At 42.6% G+C, this 25,521-nt stretch overlaps 1 protein-coding gene and 1 long non-coding RNA gene across 2 annotated transcripts in view; both read right to left on the bottom strand.

Annotated features, from left to right (window-relative positions):
• Window positions 1-20,681, bottom strand: part of UMODL1 (uromodulin like 1) — a 49,421-nt gene extending 28,740 nt beyond the window's left edge. The window contains exons 1-9 of the mRNA XM_061359354.1: window positions 20,641-20,681; window positions 15,345-15,745; window positions 8,277-8,438; window positions 7,764-7,870; window positions 6,799-6,991; window positions 5,864-6,004; window positions 4,967-5,086; window positions 3,004-3,258; window positions 1,456-1,568 (exon numbers count right to left, since the gene is read on the bottom strand). Coding sequence (XP_061215338.1) covers window positions 1,456-1,568; window positions 3,004-3,258; window positions 4,967-5,086; window positions 5,864-6,004; window positions 6,799-6,991; window positions 7,764-7,870; window positions 8,277-8,438; window positions 15,345-15,745; window positions 20,641-20,681 — 1,533 coding nt within the window. The remainder of the gene's footprint in view (window positions 1-1,455; window positions 1,569-3,003; window positions 3,259-4,966; window positions 5,087-5,863; window positions 6,005-6,798; window positions 6,992-7,763; window positions 7,871-8,276; window positions 8,439-15,344; window positions 15,746-20,640) is intronic.
• A 295-nt stretch (window positions 20,682-20,976) lies between these two features.
• Window positions 20,977-23,231, bottom strand: LOC133215274 (uncharacterized). Its single transcript, XR_009726362.1, has 2 exons — window positions 23,014-23,231; window positions 20,977-21,737 (listed from the first exon to the last, which is right to left on the bottom strand). It is a non-coding gene; the product is annotated as an uncharacterized LOC133215274 (long non-coding RNA).
• Between the last annotated feature and the right edge of the window lie 2,290 nt (window positions 23,232-25,521).

Below are 25,521 nucleotides of genomic sequence, written 5' to 3'. Positions count from 1 at the left end.
GTAGAGCATAGCTTTAGCTCACAGGGAGTATTTGAAACTCACCAGCCCAAGTCCAACTTGGAGCTGAGTCCAATGATATAGAAATCTCAGGACGAGAGACAAAAAAAATGGAGGGTGTAACTTCAAGAAAATGTGTTGGATACAGCCCAGCTTCAAGGCAATATCACAATTACATCATGGTTGATTATCAAACCAGTAAGCAGACACATTCATTGACCAAATGGTGCTACTTTGAACGTTAAAGCTGGCATACTGCTGTCAACATTTGAGCTGTGCAGGAGCTGGCAGTTTTATCTTCCATCTCCAGAAGGCATCTCTTTGCTTGAGCCTTTTGCTCCTACATACACCTCAAAAAATGCCTTTGAGCACACAATGTAGAGCCATAAATCAACACAGCTTTGCTCCCATTCAGTCAGAGTTTGCTCTAAAAATTACTCCAACCAAGATGTGTAACTGGTCTAAGCTGACATCAGGGTGGGAAGGCAAGAGAGGAGAGAGGAAATGAGATGGGAATGTTATGCTCACAAACACCCAAGGGGGCAAAGGTAACAGGGATGGGCAATGCTCCTGTGCCTTCCTTACCCCATTATGACCATTAGGTCTGCGTTAGTCTCAGAGAAGATTAAATCACAAAAATCCTTCTGTGCAACAAATGTGAACAATCTAAGCTACGGATGGGAAATAAAGCCATGTCAGGAATGAGCAAATGTCTCTTCTTTGCTGCCTTTGAAACGGTCTTTTTCCTCACATTTATATTCACAAATGTTTATGTGTCACACTTTGGTTTAGGAATGTCTTGTTTTGAATGGAGATCCCAATTCCTCTTTATGGGCCTTGCTCTTACAGCAAAACTAGAGATTACTGCACCTGCAATGTCCCCCCTGTTTTGGAAGCTGAGGGCTGGTAATAGACCTCATGACTCAACTTTTGTTTATGGCTGATTACAGCTGAGCATGGTCAAGTGTGTGCATGCAATGAATGGAGCTGGAGAAGAAAGCCTGATCCAGTTACTTTTCCTAAAAGAAGGCAGACCCTTGAGAGCAGTCAGACATTTATTGAGAGGACAGCACTGAAATTAATGCCAGCAATGTCATTTCAATAATCCATTAAAAAGCCTCAAGTCAATTTAGTGCGAGTTTACTGCCAAACTATAGATCCAAGGAAAGGGTCCTTGTTGCCTGCATTTTTAATTCCTTTACTCCTCAGTAGGGGAAAATTCTCATTGGTTCTACTGTTAATAAGGCCAAGGCTTTGATCTGTCTAGTCAGCTGAATTTTGATTCAGTTATAAAGAAAGGTCACAGGAAACAGAATGAGGATTTTCAAGGGGCATTTCAGCCAGGCATAAAATTCTCTGTTATATTAAATAAATTTTAAATTAAAAAAAATAAAAACCAAAACCACATATATATGTATACTTATATATGCATAAAACTCAGAGATATTTTAGCACTACCTCCATAAGCAGCAGTCTTGAAAATTCTTCATATGCTAAGCTACTGGCATTCTTGAAATCATCAGTGAAGTTGTAGTTGAGAATCCTCATAGTAACACCAAACACCTTGGCTTCTGTAGGACATAATACAAAAATACACAGTGACAAAGAAGAAGATGGAAGGATTCAGTCAAAACTGAGCTACCCAGACCAAAATCTCAGATGATGGAGGGAGAAGGCACGGAGAAGGTTGAGAGAGTTTGGTATTAAACTGAGAAAATAAAGCAAATGTTCTGCTACAAGCTTCCTATATAATGAGGAGATGCACATATGTTAGGTCTATAAATACATTTAGGTGCCTAGTTAGAACCAAATGTGAACTGGGTGTGCACATATTCTCATGGACCTGACCCTTCATAACTCTTGCGCTTGAGTTACATCCAGGGTTGCATTGCCTCTGAGCTCATCACTGGTCTTCCAGTCACAGTATTTACTTTTTTTTTCCTGATCTTGGTATTATGGATATAGTAAATATATTCTTCAACTGGAAATAACAACAAAAATGTGCATGCCACTTCTCTGTCTGGTGAGCCCTGATAGATAACATACAGAGCTCATGAACCAAAACCAAGAGCCAAGGAACCTATAACCCCTTTAACCTGTGAAAACAATCTCAGGCTGTTACTCTTTGGACTGATCTTTGGAAAACCTTTATTTTAATAACTACTATTTTTCTCAAGGGCTCCAACTTCATACCCTGAACTCCAGCCCCCTGTTCCTGTAACCACCAGACCTCCTACTTTTCCTGTACAAAGGGAGTAATTTCCTTCTGACCCAAACTGGAGTCAGCCCTCATCTGATCAAATGGGAGGCTTTTATGGATAAATATAAACAGCAGCATTCTCACTGTGGCTAGTATTAAATAGCTCACTGCCTGCTTTTTAAAGAAGATGGGGATAGGATTATTTCTTTATTTCCATGCAGGCTTAGGAAACAATTTAAGGATAAAGGAAAGGCAAAAGTATGTTTGATCAGCACACTAAGGCCCAGGTTGCTAGAATCATGACCTAATTGAACAAAAGCATCCAGGTACTCTGCGAGCTTTCTTACACAGCCCTGGTTATTCCCTTTAATCCCCGTCACTCACAAACACTCAGCTGAATCTGGCCTTCCTCTGGGCACTCTTGGTAGCTCAGCTGATCCCTTGAGAAACCAGTTGACTGGATTTCTCACTGGCCACAGCCATCAACCAGGAAAAATGGGGCTGATGGGAGATGGGCAGCAGCAGAATGCAGTGCCAGGCACACACACACAGAAGCATTCTAGCTTAGTTTGATACCTCTAATAGTCTGAGTCAGCTCCAGCACTGCTTTATTAACTAAGGCCAGAGCTCTGCTGCTTGATAGTTGAGGTCACACAGATACTGGGGTAGATGACACAAAAAGTGCTGAAAGAGGTGGGAAGATGGGAAATGCAGTTCAAAGAGGACCAAATGGATCATTGCTGACCTGCAAGTGAGTGAAGGGGTGAAGGGAGGAGAGAATGCATATATATTATAAAGTTATTTACCTGTTTTAACATTTTGACGAGAGATGCTGGTTTTTCCACAGGTTTCATAGCTGATCTCTACTGAATACATCACACCTGCTTCCAGCTGAGACACATCCACTTTCATTTCCTCTGTCTTCAGGTTTTGTACAATCTCTTTGCCCTTGAACACTTGGACTTGGAAAGTATGGTTCAGAGTAGAAGTGACATTCCAGGACATTTCAAAACTGCTGCTGTTGACGCTGAAGACTCGGTGGTTTCCAACTGTAGAGGGATCTGTTCCAATCCCAGGAAGAGTCATCACAGGAAAAGCAACATTTAATCTTTAAAGTATTGTGGTATTGTAAATCCACTATAGACAAGCTCTTTGACAATCAATAGGGGAAACTCCTCTTTATATTACATCAAGACAGAACCTTCTCCTCTCACACTACAAGGTCCCCTCATCTATAAACCATCCCACTAGAGCGATTAATTTGGTGCTTACCTTTTTTTATTTCCTTTTACTGTAAGTATTTGTGCTGGACCTCACGTAACACTGACAATCAGACAGTGAGTTACAGGTTCAAGCAATAGGGTTAAGTTTGGAATAGTGAATCTGCGTACTCTATAAAAATTGACACCTACTATCCTTCTTGTCACTTTTATCATCAAAATGCATGTCTTCAGGCAAAGGCTGCCTTGATTTATGCCTGGAGAAACCCCACAGACCCCAGCTTATAGAGGCTGGGGGCAGAGCAGCAGGCAGCGTTTCACCTATATATGCTACTCTAGTCCAGTGCAATCACTGTTGTGTCAATGGGAAAAGACAGGACCCTTCAGAGATGATTTCCTCCTCGAAGGAGGAGGTGGTGTCTAAATTGAGTAGGATTAATTGCCCTCTAGCAGAGCCAATCTGTATCCACTAACTACAGGCAGAGCCCAGACTAGACACTTGTCCTGTAGACAGCTGGGGTCAGGTGAGATTAACATCATCCCCCATGCTAACCTAGAGACCACAGCATGCTGCTGCCACAACTTCAATTCTTTCATGCTAATGATTAGCCTGAGAAAAAAGTTTGTTTTCTGAAACTGTTTCAATAGAACATAATTGTTTCCATGACTCTGAGGCAGGTGGCTGCCAACCAGCCCAAAGCCATACTGCTCCAGCACTAGGGGGACTTCGGTTTAATTCCTCTATCTCCAGCTTGAATCAGAAGCTGTGGATGAAATCAAGAATATCCAGCCTGTCTCCCTGAATTAGGCAAATAACTACTTCGAGCTATTTCCTCCAACAAGAAAAACAGGGTGTTGTAAACAAAGTTTGGGATAACTCTTGCCTGAATGGGCTAAAGTCATCCATATAAAGACAGATCTACTGGGGTTTGTTCCCATCACAGTCCCTTAGACAGCTGTAGTGTACAGCAGGGAGAGTATTCACAAAGGTTATTTCCAGTGTAGCACAGCTGTAGCCAACCTCTCTGACTCATGTCCCCCATCAACAACTTCATGGATTCAAAAGCAAGAAGTGCCCTCATCCTGGTGTCTGTGGTCAGTGGGAGCTCCTGTGATTGGTAGCAGATCCTCCCCTACCTTGTTCCAGGACATGCAGTGACCTGTGTTCCAGGTGAGTGAGTGGTGGTGCTGGCCTCACACAGCCCTCACTGGCAGGCTGCTTGTGCTGTAGGATTATCTGTCACAAGTGCTGTGGTGAGACACGCATTTGAATGGCTCACCAGGCCACTTCCAAAAGGCCAATTCCCTTCAGTAGCCATGGGAATAGCAGTAGAGCTTCTCCAGTGGTCAATTCACAGCATCACAGCCCTTGAGCTGAATGTCCCATTGGGGAAGCCTCTCTCCATTTCCATCAGTGGAGAGCCACTCCAAAATTATTACTAGCTTCTGTGAACATCCCTCTGTAACTCAACCAGCCCCAGGAATAAAGGATCAGACAGTGGCTGAATCAAAAACAAGACAATATTCATGCAAATTCAAGGTTACTTACAGCACCCAGCATCTGTAGGTTGGTTAGTTATGGACAACAGACTTGAATTGCTTACAGGCAGGGAGCTATAGTTGGTGTTAACAGGACCCAGTGCTGAACTTGGAGTAGATGTTGCTATGCCTAGAAGGAAAAATAATATCATCAAAGAATTAAAGTATTCCTAACAAAGCAAATCCGAACGAATACTATTCATGTTTTCTGCAGCTGAAATCAGCAATAGATGAAACAGAAATTAAAATAAATGTATTATCCTATCACGAAAGTATAAAGTAATACATTATCTTCTTTTTTGAGATTAAAGGACTGTAAAATTATTTTCTAAGGCATTGGATCTGCAAGCACTTATTTATCTCATTAACTTAAAGCCTATTAGCAGGCCCATTGATGTCTGTGGGACCTAAGTGTATGCCTCTATATTTTGCCGAACTGGTACTGCAAAGTATTATTTCACCCATTGCCAAACTCCGTCTGCTCCAACAGAGGACTCAGTGACCATACAGCAGCTCAAGGTGGGATTATACAACCTTTGTGCCCTGGCTGCTGTCACACAGTCAAAACGGGAAGGAGACTTTGTGGACAAATGATGCCATTAATCATATTTTCCTAGGAAGCTGCGGAGGTGCACTGACAACAGGGTCTGAAGTTAAAGGTTTTGGCAGGTGAGTGAGGACAGCTGAGGGTAGGATAGGAGAAACAACAAAGAACCCTGAAATAAATAGACTGCAATTCAATCAGAAATAGCTAACAGTTGGGAGGTGTGGTATCTTCTCCCAACAGAAGGAGAAAGGGCACTGGGTGCTCCAGAAATCTTTGCCTTGCAAGTGATGCCTGGGATAGGCCACAAAGTCCTGCAGAAACATTCTCAGTATTTCCCAAGGTGAGATCTGCATTTCCTACCTTCCTTTCTTCTGCTCAGCTGGTGAGGAATGACATCTGCATGCTCATGCTGAGGGTCACAGCTGTAATAACCCTCCAGATTTACACAGGTGCTCTTCTCAGGACAAGCATTGAATCCCACATAGGAGCATTCATTGACATCTATGAAGAGGAACACACCTTGCACAGATGTTGATAGCAGCATCAAGACTGATCTGCAGTGTGTGTACACTAGGCTCTGGATATGATAAATTCAGTGTAAATCTGCAGTAACTCTCCAAAAGCAATGCTGGATGTATATGGGAGCAATGAAATTAGAATGCTGCCCTTCCCTGAAGGAGTGATTTCTCTGAAAGTTGGGCTGTGTTTTCCAAAATAAACACAGAACAAGAAGTGACGACAGTGGTGCTTATTGATCTATTTTAGGAGTGAAAATGTCCAGATAACTACATAGTAATAAGGAGATTAAAATAATTTAAACTGAATATATTTAAATTATTTACCTAATATTTAAGAAGTAGGTAATAATATGCCATAGTAATTAACACACTATGAGTAGAACTTGTTTCATGCAAGCTACTGGAAGTAACACATCTCTAAAAACAGAGTATATCTGCTTCCCAGGAAAACGCTTTTTTAAGAGCTTGTTTAACATAACTAATGATTGTGCTACAAATATGGCCCTCCTTGCTTTTTCATCTGAAGATGCTATTAGGAGAAAATAAATTTAATTGAGGAATCAGGAATATTTCCCTCCAAATATTCTCTCCAAAGTAATTATTAACTACAAGCTTCTCCTTCCTACAATGGAAAGGTTAGGGCCATAGTTACAAAGTTTACAAGACCTGCTGTGCTATTTTTGAAAGTAAATGGACAGTCATATAGATGAAACCCCAAGTGAAGAGGGTTGAAACCCCTACAGAAGTTCCACCCATCACAGGATTATAACAAATAACCTTGCACTTCCGTATCAATGACTTCATATGTGCGCTTCACGATGTCCTTCAAGGAAGAAGAAACTTGCATGAGCGGAGCTGGCTGATGTAGTCCAATGAGAACCTGGGAGGCCACTGTCCCAGCATATACTTCTGCATGGTTACTTTGGATATGGTGTATGGAGGCACTCAAGGGCTCTAATGCACCAGTAATCTAGAAAACAAGGGCACAAACACTTCAGTACCTCACACCTCTGCTAGAGCTCTATTTTTGTTTGGTTGCCTCAGACTGTTCCTATCTCTCATGCCCGGGATAGGAAAAGACATGCTGTGCTGCTGTTGCATGGCTCTGCAAGCACTGCTGTCATGGCCGCTGCTAATCCATGCACATGAGCCTGGCTGTACAGCAAAAGCAGCACGCTGTCATCTCCCTCAGCCTTGCTTCTGTGGCAAGAATGACAACAAAGTGCCCCTGACCCAGACACAGTCCCCCTGCACTTCCTCAGCAAAACTGGCGCTGCTGAGTCCACCTGCCCTCTAGGTCCCAGTGCCGTGGGTCAGGTTTGTCTCTTGACAGGTTTAAATGAAAACTGCTTTGATCTAATCATGCTTTGCAGATTTGCAGACATCCAGAGCTGGTTGGTCATAGACCAAAAAACTCAGCTGAGACAGAGATGGAGCAAGCATCACTCAGGCAGGAAAAAGCCCTGTATTTTATAATTGCCCTCTGTCTCTAAATTGCCCTTAGAAGAGACCTGAAAAATTTCCTAAATCAGCTGATAAATCAATGTCATTTGAGCTGCTTGAGGATGCAGCTGACATTCAGTAATTAGGAACAAATTAGGGCCAAATACCCCTGATCTGGCAGAACAAAGCAGGAGCAAGTAGCTAGCAAGGTTATGACTATGAAGCAAGTGGTGGTTACTGAGTAACAGAAACGTGGACGAAACAAGCAACGCAGGGGAGCATTTACATTTAGTACATACCATGGAGTGCAAAAGGCGCGAATGATTCAGAAGATGGGAATCCACTCTGATTAATTCATCAAAATCCATTTTCACAAGTACTGTCACGTTGTACCAGAATGTACTTCCTGAAGCATACAAATGAAAACAGCCAAGTCATCTATGATCTGATGCTATAGAAAGTGACAGAGCTATAGGAAGGGTCTAGGAAACCAAAGGAAGCTTTAATTTGGCAAATATGAAGGCCCACACACAGCCATCATCTACGGCCTTGTTTGCCATATGCTGCAGGCAGCAATGCCAATGAAGGAGAAGAAGCCAGAGAAGGTCCACTGGACCCTCAGCACCCACACACCATTCAGCACTCCTAGGTGCAAGTACTGAAGCTGAATGTCCTGGAATTGATTCAAAGCAGATTCCCATATTTGTTTTATGAAAAGCTATGGTAACAGTTTTTCTGCCCACTCCCACCCTCAGAAGGAAAAATTATGCATATTTCTCTTAGGAGCAGTGTTGAATTTATCAGTAACATACCCTCTGGCACTGGATCCACGCAGCCTGCTCCTTTGGAAGAGTTGCAGCATTTTTTAAGCCCTGGACATTCAGTATCGAAAGTGCAAGGATAATCCGATGTTTCCATATTCTCCTTTGGACAAGCACCAGGTCTTGAGGCAAATACACTGGATCTATTGAGTGCTAAGTAACAAAAACATTTATGAGAACAAAAATACAGAAAAATGTTTCCATAAGACTGTGCAGTTGAATTTATATCAAACACCTCCTCCTCATTTCAGAAGTGCGTCTGTTCTGAGGTTTTCACGGGGAGAAAATAGCAACCTAAAGTACCATTACTTCATTTCAAGAGCCTGAATGTTCCCAGTTTTTTCTCTTGTTCATGAAACTTCTGTTACTAAATTTTAAATTTATAATTTTCCATTGATAATTATGGATAAATGGGGGGGAGAGAGCAAGAGACTGTTTCTAAATATGGTTGCACTAGAAGCACTGCAAACCAGAAAAGGCATCTGATGTCAGCTATGACTAATCCAAATAATATATAATGAGCAAAGGAAACAGGTAATATCTGAGCTAGAAATCAGGAGTTTTCAGTTAGGATTTTGTTGCAACAAAGTTAACTATTAGTTGTAGTAATTGAAAATGAGAGTGGAGACACAACGCTGTTCTCATGTACACTTAACAGGGTTACAGAGAGGGACAGAGCAGAACTGAGCCTGTGATCCACAGCCTGACAGAACTTGCTCTGTATCAGACAGCCACCTTGGTAGGTCAATAGCCCACACTGGACAGCCCTGTGGAGAGGGCAGCTAAGGCAGAAAGTTGCTGATTCCCAAGCCAAGGGCAGACAGTGGTCCTGGTTCAATGGCAGCAAATACTCTTCCTCACAGGAAAAGAGAAAATATTTCTAAGCTCTACAAACATTGCTTTCACTCACGCTTTTAAACATAGCTCCAAGGAACACTCAGCTCTGATCTTTCCAATCCACCTTAAAGATTTCTCTTTTCCATTCTTTTTGAACCTACAGATTTTTGGTCTTTCCCACGACCAACTCTGCCTCCAAAAACCATTTTGAGTCAGAGGCCTAGGTTTGCAGTGGGAGGATGGGGTGAAATTCAAACCCCTGCAATCTTACTTAGAATCATAGAATAGTTAGGGTTGGAAAGGACCTTAAGATCATCAAATTCCAACCCCCCTGACATGGGCAGGGACACCTCACACTAAACCATATCACCCAAGGCTTCATCCAACCTGCCCTTGAACACTGCCAGAGATAAAGCATTCACAGCTTCCTTGGACAACCCATTCCAGTGAATCACCACCCTCACAGTAAAGAACTTATTCCTTATACCAGGTCTAAACTTCCCCTGTTTAACCCGTTACCCCTTGTCCTGTCACTACAGTCCCTAATGAGTAGTCCACCCCCACCATCCCTATAATCTCCCTTCAGATACTGAAATGCTGCTAGGAGGTCTCCACGCAGCCTTCCCTTCTCCAGGCTGAACAGCCCCAACTTTCTCAGCCTGTCCATCAGTTCTGTAGCCCCATCATAGAAGGCCAAAAGTTAAGTTACTTAAGTTACTTCTGGGTCCAGCAAGTCACAACAGCCCTATTCTGTTTTCCAGCATGGACCAGAAACCTTTGCTTCTGGCTCTGGGGCTGGCACTATGGGTTGCTCCCCCAAACAGGCTCTGCTGTTAGAAATCCTTTTCCTGATTTCTAGTCTAAAGCCACAATAAGGTGTGATGTGGCCTCAGTTGCCCTTAGGTGAGTCTCCCACACATTCCCAGTCTCATGCAATTGCTTCATCCCAGCCCCCTGTGCCAGGAGGCTAAGCAGCCTCTCACACTGGGAGCTTGCACAGACATGAGCAACAAGAGATTTTCCTGTATTAGTACATCACCAGAGCTCCTTAATATCCAAACCAGGTAGATCTTGGTAAGATGGACTGAAACAATTCCTCTGGCTCTGAGATTCAGGTGCAGCTCAAGCAGTTTTGAGGTTCAAAGCAGCTTTTTTCCACCTAGGTCTTTTTTTGGCCTGTTTAACTACAGTGTAAAAGGTTTAATGAGTCACATGCAATCTCAGAAAACACTATTGAATCCTGACCGAGTGCCACACCAGCCATTTATCTAAAATCAAAAGGTCATCATTTTCGCATCAGCAGAAACAGATGGATTCACATCACATTTCTGCCTAACTGTGCCAGGTGCACTTTGAAATTCAATTTATGCTCTCCACTTCAATCACATTTGGGACAATCACCTACAAGGCAACACCACCAGCACTGGAGAGCAAGCCAGCCAGCTCCTGCCAGCTGGATAAAGTACAGGCTTGTTCTCCTCCTTTATTTGCATAAATGTACAGAAGCAGAAATGCAGCACCCAGTGCTTAGCAGTGAAAGGTCAGCTACCAGCTTGCATGAAAGCCACGGTGTCGGCTGCGAGCACAGGATGGGAGGATCTCCCAGGAAATAGATGCTGAGGATACCATTAGCTCAGCCATAACCCCCTTCCTCTTTCTCCTTCCTCCTAGAAGGGACAGGTTTCATCCAGAGGGTGCGGCAGAGGCAAGCACCAACACCCTGCACTCATCTCAGGCGTCAGAAGGTGGAGACAAACCTGTGAGGTTATAGAAAGGGCTCCTGGCAAAGCCTGTTAAAAAGGCAGGCTGGCAGTTTTCATCATATGACCCTGTTTTCAGGGTCTCTGAGCACTGCTAAACTGTACCTGCTCAGATGGATGTTTTCCACCCTGACTGCTTCTCGAGGGTTAATTGGGATGGAGGGCAGCGTCAGGATGTGCTAGTTCAGCATCTGACAGATATTTAACATTGCCCCCTCTGAAAAGCCGTATCATTCACTAGAACATAATCAGGAGGCAATGGCTGAAATTCAGCAAGGACACAGCCTCAGAAGAACAAAACCAATCTGCTCATGCTCAGAAGAAATCTAATGAAATTTAGCCACTGCCACCTTCAGAGGGTTCATCCTGCCAGCAGCACCCTGCCAGGTGCTCTACCTGGCTCATGCTCACATCAGCAATCAGTAGAGAGCAGGCAGGGACCCGTGGTGATCAGATGCGACTCAAGGGGTTAATGCAGCCATGAAAGGCACAAGGTGGGTAACTGAATGAAGCAGAGAACTTGCAAGGAAAGACTACTAAAAAGGCTGGGGGTTTTTGCTGTGTAGATGGGAAGGCTGAAGGGGATATGATCAAGGTTTACAAAATCCCAAAGGCAGGGAAGAAGGTGAAAGCAGAGCTGGTATTCACCATAGCCCACAGTAATAAAATGGGTGAAACCACACACTTCTTCACCCAAATGGGAGTAAACTTATGAAATTTGTTGGCACAGGGCATGTGGAGGCAGACAGCTTCAGTGGTCCCAAAAAAGGACACGACAATTCCTGGGCAGGAGGCCCATAAGCAAGCAGACCCCATAGGCAGGGACACCTGTAATTCCATTTCTACAGCTGCTGAGGGACACAAGGGACCCAAAGTGCAGGGCAGGCAGAGACACCTGCTTCTGGGTGAATTCTGGCACCTTCCTACCCCAGGCTGATGCTGCAGTGCTGGTCTCATGACCCTAGTGACACCACTGCCCAAGCAGGGGAGAGAGCTGTGCCACAGTTCCACATCGCTCTGGTGAGACTTAGCATGAGATCACCTGCAGGCTCTGAAAAGTCCCAGCCCCTATGAGGCACCTGGGTACCAAAGATGAATGTGTTGAAGTTACACAAAGCATACTCTATTTAAAGCATGGCCTTAACACTCCAAATCAAGTACTCTGAAATGAACAAACCCCAGGATTGAAGTTGTCTGGGCCTTCTGATTTCATGGTATTTTTATATATGTGTGTTAAAAAAACAGCCTTCATTACATGCTGATGTGCTCTTTTACTCCATAGCTGGAGATCAAGCAGGGGTGTATGGCAGATAAAGAAGCTCTCTGGTTTCATCTTGTGCATTAAGGTGGAAGGTGGCAGCAAACCAGTCAACAGAAGTAACTATACCATTGATTCAAGCAGCTGGAAACTAGCCTGGAGAACTGGGCCCTGCCTCTACCTAATAAAAATGCTGGGAAAATTTTGTACAACAAACTCATCACAGCCTTTTAGAGCCACGGGCTTCACAGCTCCAGGAACCTGACCTGCAGCCCTGGGACCTGCCTAGCAGTTAGAGGACTGCTCATAGTCAGCATGGAAGGACATGAGGCTCTGCGCTCCAAGCACAAAGGTGTTGAAGGCAGCACGAAACATTCTGAATATCAAAATCAAAATAAATGGAATAAACAAATTAAAACCATGCCATAAGTGTCTGGAAGTGGGCACACAAAATTATTCAGTCTCAGTTTCTCTGCAAGTAGTTGTCCAGCTGTGACAGAGAGAGAACCTCCCTCCCTTCCCACAGGCTTTGTGAAGACAAATTGCTGTATGTGAATCGCCCCAGGGTTCACCTTAAGATGTTATAAATATTTTTCTGTTCAGAGAGAAGCTCAGCAGAGCCCTGCCCCATGCACTGAATGAGAAGACCAGGAGAACACGCTGCTGGCGAGCTCTTTGGAGAGGCTCCATCATCCCTGATCACCTCAGGGAAATGTGGTCCTCAGGGCAACGCAGTGCCAGATCCGGTAATTAAAAGAGTTTACTAATCTGCAAGCATAGGCACAAGGAGAGTAAAAAAAGGTTGTCCTATTTAATTCTGCCTTTAAAATTAATTCTATCACTTCCTAACTCTTAGATATTTAATTTTTTTTCCATTTTTATTTTTAAAAGGTTAAAGTAATTTGTGTGTGCATAATACTATCCTAATAGATTGATAGGCAAATAGTAAGAACTACCAAAGTAACTGGACTATGACCTAGACAATTTTTCCCAACAGTAAAGAAACAAGAAAAGAGGGACCTGTCATATCCCAGGCAAGAATAAATGTTTTCTTCTAGGAAGAAAAGGTGGGGAGTGGCCAGGAGCAGGTTGCTGTGAAAGGTCATGGAGACCTTTCCACTCCTAGCAGGATAGAGAGCATGCCAGTATGGATAATGTCAAGAGAAAATAAGAGTAGTTCAACAGCATGCTGCACAGTGGTTTCAGCAGTTCCAGTTTCTCTTCTCATCATTTATTTAAGACTGTGTCTAGACAGTGCATTACCATTCACAGAATTTATGACTAATGCCCTGAAAAGCAAAGATACCGGAATAATGTAAACACAGAAATCACAAAGAATCCATACAAATCCTTTTATGGTTTAAAATATTCCCAAATTAACTTTGACAGGAAAAGCAGTCAAGGTGACCACAATATTTCATGGACAAGCCTGCCCAGAGTGCCCAACAACGTGGCAAGGGCAGAGCAGAAATGCTGCAGCTAAGCTCTACAAGAGATGTACGTATTTGTTAATGTTAGATGAAACAAGCCCATCAATCACTCTCAAGCCTAAAATATCCATACAGATGCTTTTAAAAGGCATAGAATTATACCAGGAAAGAATATTTAAAGTGTTGTCAGGATGTCTTTTCTTTCTATCCAAGAAGATGGTCTTGATTTTCAGGGGTTCTGAAACACCTTGAAAATCATGATTGCTCACAGAGTTTCATGTGAAAATAGAGACAACCATAACTAGCTATTGACTCTTGAGCATTTAGCTGACACATTTATTTGGCAGGATACAGTACATTAAAAACAATGTGTATCTAATTATGCTTTCATTTCTCATCTCTAGAAAATCATTTTAAGAAGAAGCAAAATACAATGACCACTTCTGTCTTCCCATCTTTCTGTTATAAGCATTTTCCTGTGAGACACAATATTCTACAGTAACTGTTGAGAAAGGTCTGGCAAAGATTCTTTGAAGATTCATTTTCCAATGCTCTGAAACAACTTAAAAGTAGGATGAAAACATTGTTCTGGACGGATCCCATGACAAGACATATGGCTCATACCCCCTCATGTCACGTTATATGATCTGATGCAGGAGTGGGTTAGGGGACATTCCCATAGATCTGAGTCACAAAAGTCTTATGACTCAAAGCAAGGGCCAGGGCTGCAATAGGACCTTTCCTTTTTAATCCCTTGTTACAGTGATGTGACTATGTGTCCCAGAGCCACAACTTGAAAAGGGGAAATGGAGAAAATGCAATGTCATACAAAAAAATAGGAGACAAAATGATGTCCTACAGAACTTTTTGGAATGCTGGAACAGTTCAGTCCTGGCCTAGCTAACCCTAACCCCAGATGCCTGTTCATCTTAAAAGCATGTGGCTTAATCCATTAAAAAAAAGAAAAGAAAAAGATACTTTTTCCTAAGCAATTCCTTCCATCTACATCTCAAGTTCTCCTAAAACTGGTAATTTCTTATTGACAACTGGTATCCTTGATGTGGGAAGGAGAAAAACCTTCCATCTTGAGTTGAGTCAAAGATGATTAAGTCCTCCTGAATAGAACCTTGTTAAAACTTTTAAGTTAGTTAGAGCAGATCCACAAAAACTTTCACCAGTTTCCAGAGCTCCAACATAGCCTTTCTTAACCAAGGAAGCCCTGAGAAAATGGCCCTTAATGTAGTTTTGATTGGAAAGCAGTTGGTAGTAACTAGCTATGAGGCTGCAAGTTGTTTTAAATTAACATCAAATTGGGTTTGCATCCTGAGAACTGACCCTGCTCCAAAACAAAGGAGATGTTATCCTAAGTGCATCCTGAATTACTTTTGAGAGGAAAGCTCCAACTGTAAATGCAAGTATGCAGTACTAAGCAAGGCTACATGAGTTACTACACTTGGCCACAGATATTGACACAAACCAGGACAAGTAACGAGCCCCTGCAAGGGGTAGCAGGTAAGTGTCTTCTTCATGCTTACCTGGAACTAGTGAATTTGTGGTTAGGGATTGCAAAGAGCAAAAATTAGGAGCATTAGTTGTTCATTTCTACTCCTTACCACAATGGACTAAATTTTCTGTAGAATTCTGCAGAAGCAATCATTTCAGTGAACAGGAACCTACTGCCCAGAACCAAATTAAGCCTTTACATGTCTCAGTTCAAGTGAATCCTCTTCCATAAGAAGCATTTATTTCAACTCTTAATCTGACTAAAGCTTACCTAAGGAGCAGTAGAGTCCAACTTGTTCGTATCCTTCACAGCAATCTGTAAGAGTGACGGTTTCAGGGACTTCAACAGTATGATACTGCATTTTATAGTATGTCTTGGGACACACCATCCATGGTATCCATCCTCCACAGGAAGTGCTTTTCTCATAGGACTTGTGGTAGGCAACCATTTTAACCACGTTTCTGGTCAGGCTGTAGTTGCACAGATGGTACCCAAGCAAAGAGAGGCCTTTTTCTAGGGAGTTAAAAAAAAAAAAAGCAGGAAAGAAGGGGGTCAGCACTAACTTGTTACCCCAGAGTATAAGCTCCCTGCAGTGTCTAGTTAAAAATACTGTTATGAGAAAGCAGTGACAGAACCTACATAGGTGTGCATGATTTCCAGTAAGGCTGATGCTATGAAGAAAATCACTTCAGAAAATGGACAGACAAAAGAATTAGTAGTGACTGCTTGTCATAGGCATCACTTCAGTCATAAAAAGGTGCAGATTGGCAGACAATTCAAAGAGCTCTCAGTGTCTTCAGCTGCAAGGCAGAAAAGGAGCGATTTAACTCAAGTACAAAGGAAATTAATGTACATTAAGAATAGGCACTTTAAGGGCAGAGTCATCCAAGTACTTTAGATGTCCACTCCAGGCTCATGCTGCCAAAATATTCATCTTTCTCCACCAACTATAAAAGGAACAAAGGGCAAGGAACTCATGGGCAGATGAGTCACGGTAGATGTCTGGAATAAGACATCCTTCAGGCATTGTCCTGCTAGGCTAAAACTGGGTACATACATCAGTGCAAAGGACTTCCAGGTGTCTGATACGAAAGGTATTTCCAAAGCCCCTATGTTGCCTATCTGCATTTGTAGCAGACCATATCACACCAGGCCCTTTAAGAGCAAAGGACTTCCAGGTATCTGATACGAAAGGTATTTCCAAAGCCCCTATGTTGCCTATCTGCATTTGTAGCAGACCATATCACACCAGGCCCTTTAAGAGCTGCTGCAGTGGTTCGTTGACTCCAGTATAAATGAAGTCACTGATTAAGTTCATTAACCGCACAATATCATGCAGACCTGGGAATGGGACTCAGTTTCTGAAGTTCTGAAACCAGTCATGATAAGGAATGAAATCGTTACACAGAATCGTAGAATGGTTTGGGTTGGAAAGGACCTTAAGATCATCTAGTTCCATTCCCCCTGCCACGGGCAGTGATGCCTCACCCTAGACAGTGTTGCCTAAGGTATGCTTTACTTAAAACTGAAATACTTGAACAGGAACAGGAATAAAAAAGAACACAACACAAAGAAACCAAACCACAACAACTGAAACAAAATCAGATGGAATTTAAAAATTAGAAGTAAGCAACCAATAGTCACGTCACAAACATCAGGCTGTCTCCTAATGAGACGCTATAGAAGGGAATGAGTCATGCTGTGTCCCATTTGGGAAATAGATGGGATAGAATTAAAATGCCTCTATCCTCCTTTAGACAAAGCAAAAGAAACTTTAATAAAGATAAATATGAATTGGTTGCAGAGATTCAAGTATGACAGGACTGTTGTTTCTGAGGTGATGAGGGCCAGTCAACAGACAGACTGAAGCTAACATAGTATATGCAATAGGCATACAACTGAAGTATTTACATCTTATCTTATTTTTTACAACTTATCTCCTGCATGAAAAGTTGAAACATATAAAAACAATTCAAGAAGAAAAAAAAAAAAGAAAGATAATTGTCAAGTTCTTAGGAATTATATGCCTTCATCATGTTTAGCTGTCCAGCTAAACAAAAGATATATGCACAATTTGAGCAGGACTGGTGAAAGTTTTGAACAGAATGATCCATTTGTAGTGCAAGGACAGTCCAAAAGAAAGTACAGAATAGATATCAAAGGCCAAAATACATCCCTCGAGTCAGCTGAACTGAGTCACCCAAGTGGTCTTCCTCTAGCCCTGATCCTAGACACTGCTTCAATAAGAACAGTCTGAAAGACTTTCCATGCTCTAGATGTTCAAAAGGCCATGGAGAAAACTGGATTTTCTTGGTGCAATTCCCAAATAGAGGCACAGGCACCTTCCTGATGACAAGGGCACTTTGGAATTGCAGAAGGGAGGAAAGGGGCTGAAACTAACTACAGCCCACCCCCAGCATGAGTAACTCAAATCTGACCGGACCCAGAGAGAGCATCATGCCCCTGGGAGCCCAGCTCTGCTCTGCCTAACCCATCTGTGCCTTCCTCTGGCCGCAAAAGGCAGAGTCGGATGTTGGGGCTTGCTACAGAGAGCACATGTGAGAGTGAGAGACCTCCCAGCAGGCCCCAGGGAGCCCTGTGCTGCTGCTTACATCAGCTCAGCGGGAGAATACTGAGAATAAGGGCATAATTGGAAATCCCACTCTCTGCTTCTTCCTCCTCCCCAGCCTCAAGCAGGGCATCTCTGTGTCTGGTCCCTGAAGAGACAGCAGCTGAAAGGTCTTCATTCCCCTAAAAAGCACCAGGGCTTTTCTTTGTCCTTAAGGAGAGAGTAAAGGAGATGGTCATGAAATGCAGGAAGAAGGGCACCCAGCCTGTCTCAGGAGAGAGAGGCAACCCACACCCTGCCTGACCAAGGAGAGGACCCCAGTGGCCAGGTTGGGGGTCTGACCAGGACCATGAAAGCCCATACTCAGCCACGGCACATAAGTGACTATGCAGGAAGAAACTGAAGTTGAGTGAGCCATTGAAAGTAATGTGTCCTCCCTCCCTGGTTAGCACATCCCTCTGGGAGAGGGGAAAAGAGAACAAAAGTGAGTTCTGTAGCAGGAAGCAGAGATCAAGGACTGCTTTTTATCCAATGCCACTTTGCATCTGGCAGTGGTGCCTCACAAGAAACAGGTAGCTGTCATTGCAGTTTGTAAAGCATTCCCTTGCCATGTGATAATCGTGCTCCAGGAATACCTATCCCAGCAAATGGGCATGTAAGCATGGGAAGAAATGGTATCTCATTGCAGCTGGGTTTGGGGATTTTTTTTCCCATTAGTTTGGGACCCGAATTGTTAAATACCCAAAGTGGAATTGAAAGAATACCTAAATCATTTTGGATCTAGCCTTTATCTAGAAGGAGTGCACAGGCATCTGTTAGTGATCAGGGAAGGTGGGAGGCACAGGTGAAATTTTGTCCTATGAAAATGAGAAAAATAAACTATTGTATTAAGAAATCATACTGTTGTAGTATGAAATTCTGTTAAGGGAGGGTAGGGCGGGAAAAGAAGAAGCGTTCAGCATGGTTCTTCATTGCTACAATCCCTCCATTTCCCCAGAGCTCACGTATTAGCATGAACAGAGCAAAGCAGGGACCGGAAGAGAACAACCGAGTAAGGAGAGCACTGAGGATTCGTGTTGTCCGTGCAGAGCTGAGGCTGGAGCAAGAACATAGTACTGGAAAGCTAAAAATTCCAGTGTCAGCTGAGCTGGCTTAGGCTCTATAGCAATGTGCAACATAAATACAGGTATGAAACTGAGAATAAAATGGTGTAGAATTAGACACAGTTTATAATTAGAAGCTACAGCTGTCAGAGAAGATATGAAACCATATTTCATACTTAAACACTGATACTAGGTATAGAATGAGGCTGCCAAAGCCAAAAGAGAATGTTTCAGATATGGCTATGGTGGTACAAAAAGAAGTTAGACAGAAGGTGACAGGGAACAGTGCATCACCACCAACCTTACTATCCTCCATCATTTCCATACACTTTAAAACAAGCTTTGACACTCACCACAGTTCAATTATTTGCTGACAGCAGTTTCCTGCTGAGCAATATGGCTTAGATCAATTTGGGCTCTTTAGCAAATTGGCTTTCTGTTCTCATTACCCCCTTCTACAGGATTATGGCACTATCAAATGGAATTAAAATGCACTGAATGTTGTTTCCAGCAACACAAAGCTGGTCAATTGCAAAGCAGGAGAATGCAGTCAACTGACATTAGTAGGGCTACATTATGCCTATCATCTCTGGACTTGAGGCTTTTTAATTAGCAACCACCAGCTTTCCAATATCATGAAAAGTATAAATTTTATGTCAAACAAGAGCACAAACAATTAAAGCAAATACTTTATTAATAGAGAAAAATACTGAGAGGAAGGGCTGAAAGAAAAGTCTGCATGGGAGCAGGCTGCTTACAACTGAAGGTCTAACCCAGATCAGAACTGAGAGAGCAATCACAAAAATCAGCAATAAAAACTGCCTGATAGAATTTATGCCACACTTAGCTGCAGTTCTGGAAACCTCAGTGCTCAAGTGCCAGGAAAGCCACTGTGAGCTGGATCTGTAAAATCTCGTGGGAGAACAGCAAGAGCCAAAGCCAAGCCCCTTTCTTGTCTTGGCTTAACCTGAATAGTAATCTTTCGGAGCAGGTTCATAATTCAGTTTTAAAAGGTGAAGGCTCAGAGACATGAAGAAAAATGGATTAAGGGCTCAGTTTTTATGGGTATTCAAAATTCTTTTCAGTGTCAACATCACTGATTTTAAATGGCACTGGTATGGGGGTTCTGCTGACCCCCAATCTATAGAAACCTCTTTCTCAGCTGTGATTTTGACAGAGTAACAGAAAAGTCACTAAGGTTTGAGAAATGTGGTTTGTATTTTAACTGAGACTTGCAAAACCCCTTAAGTAAAAAAAAAATGCAACAAAAAGCAGCCAAAAAGCACATCTAAATATTATTTATTTGGAACCAGAAATTAAGAACAAATTAGGATGTAATTTAGCAGTTACAATCTAGCAATTGGGTTTGGGTTTTCCAAATTACAGCCCATACCGTAGGTGAAAGCTGTCTTCTACACCTTCATTTTATGCATCTCTAGGAATTTGCCAGGTACATTACTGCATCATTTCCTCAAGAAGACATTTTAAAGAGAATTTTCATCAAAATTTGCACATTACTGAACGCAAAGCTGCAATCTTACTCATTCATTTCTGGCACAAAGGAAGTGACAAGGCTTTTGCCTGGGGACAAAGGTTGTATTTCACCTTTGTTGGATTTTCTTTGTTTATTTGTCAGCAGAGGATTCTTAAATAGCCACTGAGATGTTGCCAGTTCTATGGAGACTGGACACCTTGGCCGGTTTATTTCAAATAAAGAGATATCTCACATCCAAAGTAAGCCATCCTACAACAGCCATGGTCTTCTGACCAGGTTTGTGCTACTCACCTGTAATCTCATTCCCCCTTCCCTGTTGCGTGGCTGCCCAGAGGATGAGAACAGAAGTAAGAATGATCCTGGCCATTGCAATGCCTGTTCTAGATAAGCCCTTCTTACCACTTTGTTTCCAGTGTGGTAAAGCTTGACCGTCCGTTCATGTAGGCTTTTGGATTAGGAGAAAAGGTGCTTTGGTTTGTTACCTATTGCAGGTGAGTGATGACTACTGGCAACAGAAACAAAGAGGTTCCGGTGGGAATTTTGCTGGCTCTCTCTCCTTCGTGCTCTCCCCAGGGAGCCTGTTTCTTCTGCCTGCTCAGCTTGGATCCCCGCCTACTGCCTGACTTTGAGGAGAAGGCATTTCAAAATCGCTGGCTTAGTCCATGTTTACCTTTCTGAGCACCTATTCCCTCTCGCACCTTGAACACCCAACAGCCAGGAGCCAGATTTACATAACTCAGATGTCAGGTGTGTGTATCTTCAATTTCATTTCTGTCCACACACTAGGTGATACTATTTTGTAGGTCCTGAACTCTGTCCCTCGAAAACAAACTAAATGTAAGTGCCTGTTGATGTTTTATCCTGAATTTAAGCTGTTTCACTAGCTGCTCTCATTTTGCTCCTCGTATCATTGCAATTTCAGCATCACATAAACCAGAGGAATGATAGGCAAACAAGAACCTTATTAGGCAGGGCATGAATCAGGAGATTTGAGAAACCAAAATCCCTTTCTTTTCATTGTGTAAATAATGAAGGCATGTTCCCAAGATAGATGTGACTGCAGCTTTACAATGCAAGACAGTAACTTCAGTGCAATATCACTTCGCTCACACAAAGAAAAGGAGCAAACACGATATTTTATGAGGAGCTGACAATGAAGTATGGAAAATGACAGGTACAGTTCTCGGTGCTGAGGCAACCAGCACTTAAATACATATTACAGTACTGCAGGCAATTTCATGTGGATGAAAGAGACAGAGGTAAGAGAGCTGGAACCACAAACTCTCTCACTCATGTACACTCAGAATATCAGTAATATCACTTCTGTAGAACACTGCTGGGCAATCAGAGTGTTGGCACTTACAAGTTAGGGGAGCTGGGGCCCTGAAGAACATGCAGGACTGACAAGGGAGTCACAGGATGGTTCAGATCCTCTGGCAAAGGGCAAAGCCAATGCTGCATGCAGTGCTGAGGAACTTGTCAGCTGTTCTTCTGGACTGGAAAATAAAACACTAAGCTTCATGGGGGGAGGGAGGGAGGGAGGGAATGGTAAGGAAAAAAAGGAAAATTAAGGCTTGTCCAGACTTCAACTGAAAAAAAAATTTTTGCAGAAAATGGGAAAACGGGTAGAGAAGAACATTAAAAAAAAAAAAAAAAACACCAAAACAAACAAACAAAACCAGCACACACAAACACACACTAAAAAAATAGATTTTGGAAACATTTCTCCTGTGTCTAAGGAGAATGTGTACCTTAGCACCCTTCTTCTCCACGCACCAGGATCTCTAGTCAGGCTGTATCCCTCAGGTTGCACCATCTACATCTCCTGTCAGCACAGGGAGGCAACAGGGAGGTCCTGGCTGTAGGCTGCACAGAGGATACCATCTGACCTAAAAATCCCATTAATAAACAAACAAATCAATAGGACTTCTGCAGGGAAATTCAATCTGCAAATTAAAATATTTCTCTTCGTGATCTATATTTATTCTTTTCAAGTCTCAATTTTCTGGAAAAAAATACCTTGATTGAAATTTTTCTGCCCTTAGAAATTACTTGGCACCTTCTGTAAAAAGTGTATGTCGCAGACAGGTTCAAATATAGGTAATGCCAGACTGGTGCCTGAATTGGACTGCATCTGGGGTCTCCCACTTAGAATCCTAAATTGCTGAATAGGGGTGCCATATGTCTTAAACAGTTGCTGCTTTCCTGACTTAGCTATAAAACAAATGTGGTCATCTTCACCACTGAGCACTTCTATGAACAAAGTATGATCCTCCAAATTGCAATAAAGGACTAACATCCCCACTCTAAAAGACTTAAGTATACATATTCATCTTTAGGACTACAATAAACATGGATAGAGCTTTGCATATTTACAGCTCAGTCTTGCAGCTGGCAGCTGTGGCAGGCTTATGTTCAGGGTGAGGCAGCTAACAGCGAGTTGCAACTTTATTGCAGTAGTGAATGAAACAGTTCCTAAATGCAGATTATTCTGAACTCCCTTTTCAAATGAAACTGAGTAAAGTCAGTGGGTGCTTAATCCAAACAGTAAATAAGTCATGATAATTTCAGGATTTACAGTGCAATTTTCAACTTCTTTCAGGTTCTGATTCACATCTGCAGTATTTCTTCAGTTGCAATCATTTAGGCACACAGCAACTTACTTTTCAGCAATGCAGACACTGTAAGAGACCACTCAGGCAATTAAGCATGCATCCTATGTCCTGTACAGACACATCTACATCTTCCAGACGTACTCTTGCACTGCATTACCTGCAGTATGTTTAAGATGATGCCCTGCATCCCAGGCAGCTGCTGCAATATGAAGAGCACATGCTTACCCAGTACAAGCTAAGACAGAATCTCTTACAGGGAAACTAAAGTAGATTCATTGACCACTGTGGAAAGCTGACCACTGGGCATGCATGGCTGATTACATATAATTATATTTTTAGTAACCATTGGTGTATATCATAGATAAATTATTGGTCTTTTTTCCTTATTCATTCCAATTAGGTGGGGTTTTTAAGACCCCAGTAGAAACTCTTGCTCTGGTGATGAGGAAGGTCAATGGAGAGAGGAACAGAGGAGATGTTTAGTGGAATAAAAAACCTGGTTGTGTGTGCTCGAAGTGAGCTGGACTCTGCTCTGGAAGGAGCTCATCACAGTCCTCCTGGCCCAGTCATCTGCAGCTGATCAGTTCTCCTGGCTCTTCTTCTGTATTTTCTGTAGTTTCACTTGTAACGTCTGAATTGATCTGAAGTATCCAGTTTATACAAAGAAGTGCAATAAAAGCCATGTCAAAATCTGTTCATCAAGAAGCAGATTTTTAGAAATGGGATTTGACTCTCTTAGACTATACAGTCAGTAATTGGAATATTGTGGCTGGCAGCAGGCTTTCTCATCATACTTTTCAGGCATTTATTCTTCTATTGATTTTGACACAGAAAGGTCAGTAGCTGGAACATTTCTTTTTGCTTTGCCTTTTTTTTTTCTTTTTTCTTTTTTTTTTTTTTAATGAAATAATCACTATTTCAGATGCCCAAAATGGGGACATTTCAAGACAGACTGCTTTGCATCCAGGAAACAGGACTATGCATTTGGGCAATATGGGAATCCAACAAAAGCTGTCTTGGGCTCCAGAAGCCAGCATGCCTTCCTGCAGATGTATAGGATCTAAAGATTGAGAACCATTAAATCATTTAACCTGGCCTCTCAAAACTGCCTGTCAGTAAATTTCTCCCAGACACCTCTTCCAGACTCCCACATTTCAACCTGATTACAGTCTGTCAGTCTGAGAAAGCCCAGACTATGGCCACAGCAGACTGTGGGAATGGATGGAGGTTCCACCAGCCCTTCAGATCTCACAGCAGAAATAAACTGATCCAGATCAGGAATGCAAAGGCAAAACCATGCTGCTAGCTGCCAATGAATGTGACAAGAAGTTCAGATGAGACCTGATTTCTCCTCAGTGATTGATTTCCCTGGTGCCTGTGACTCCCAGTGAATTTTGTCTCACCATCAGGGCAGCCTTAAAAAGTGTTCCTACTGTGACATTTCAGATGTTTAGTAAGGGCTGAGATCAAACTAGTCTTTCCCTTAGTGGGGCATTGCTAAGGTTTCTTTCCTCTTCACTCCTGACCTTTGCGAAGCCTGCAGAAACTTAACTGCCTTTGAGCCTGCAGCTGATCTGTCAAAACTGGCTTAAATCCGTCAGCAGGGCCAAAAGGTGTTAGAAGAGAACAGGCTGTCTTAGCCAGAAGCAACCGTTTTGCAGCTAAAGACAAAACAAAATAAATCACTCCTGCCATCAGGATACGAACTCATTCCAGCTTCTGAAAATCAATACATATAATGGACACCTTAATGTCTGCTTCCCACAGAGACCCGAACTTCTCAGAAATTGTAACTATTTAGCTCTCAAAGATAAAATGCTAGTCCGCAGTTCCAGGGACGTGAATTCCCTGCCTCCTGCTCGTGTAGCCATAAGCAAGTCGCACAGGCCACTGCAGTGAAGTCATGACGAGGACAGAAAGCCCACTATTTCAGACCTCATGAAAGTCACAGCTACAGTACTAAAAATATGGTTTTGTTTATTTTACCTGAGAAAAACAGTAGAACAGAAAAATCACTGTTTTGTCAGCATGTGCTATGCTAGGATGGTTAACTGCTAAACTGGCAATTTTTGGAAAGGGTCCTCATTTCCCTGAGCTTCAGACACACATACAGAGAATGGAATAGTATGCTTGCTTATTTCATTGATGCATTTCAGAGGAAAATACATTAAAGATGAAGGAACATACACAAAGGACACTAAAAAACGCATTCACTTATAGCCCTGAGGGTTAATTAGCTCAACTGTGCAGGCAGAACAGCCCCTGACTGCGTTCAGTGGTTTGGTCTGTCTCACCAATAAACTGCTCCTCAGGAAAATCTTTGGGTTGTGTTTTTTCCCTGAACATGCACAAACTGCTTTAAAGTGACTCATGAGGAAAAAGTTCTTATTGGTAACAGGAGGAAAAAATATGAGTCAAGCGGAGGTCATGCTGAACCTCTGCCTGGCCTCGCTCCTCCGACAGTGCTAGTTGTGCAATCTCAGCACAGAGAAACTCTTGTTTGCGCCGGTGCTTTGATGGCATGGTCCCATTCCCAACACCACATTTGGTACCAGATGAGACTGTTGATCACACCTCATACGTGATTTAGCAGTGCTGCAGGGATGTAAATTCTAAGATGTTTCATAGCATGCTGCTTGGTTTTAACTTTAAACCCTGGTATTCT

Source organism: Neopsephotus bourkii, unplaced genomic scaffold, assembly GCF_033783945.1.
Source record: "Neopsephotus bourkii isolate Nb327-2 ecotype Australia unplaced genomic scaffold, CSIRO-AGI_Nbou_v1 NB_962, whole genome shotgun sequence".
In the NCBI taxonomy this organism is placed as follows: Eukaryota; Metazoa; Chordata; class Aves; order Psittaciformes; family Psittacidae; genus Neopsephotus; species Neopsephotus bourkii.
Note: the sequence above shows the minus strand (reverse complement) of the source record. Positions and strands in the feature narration are given on the sequence as shown.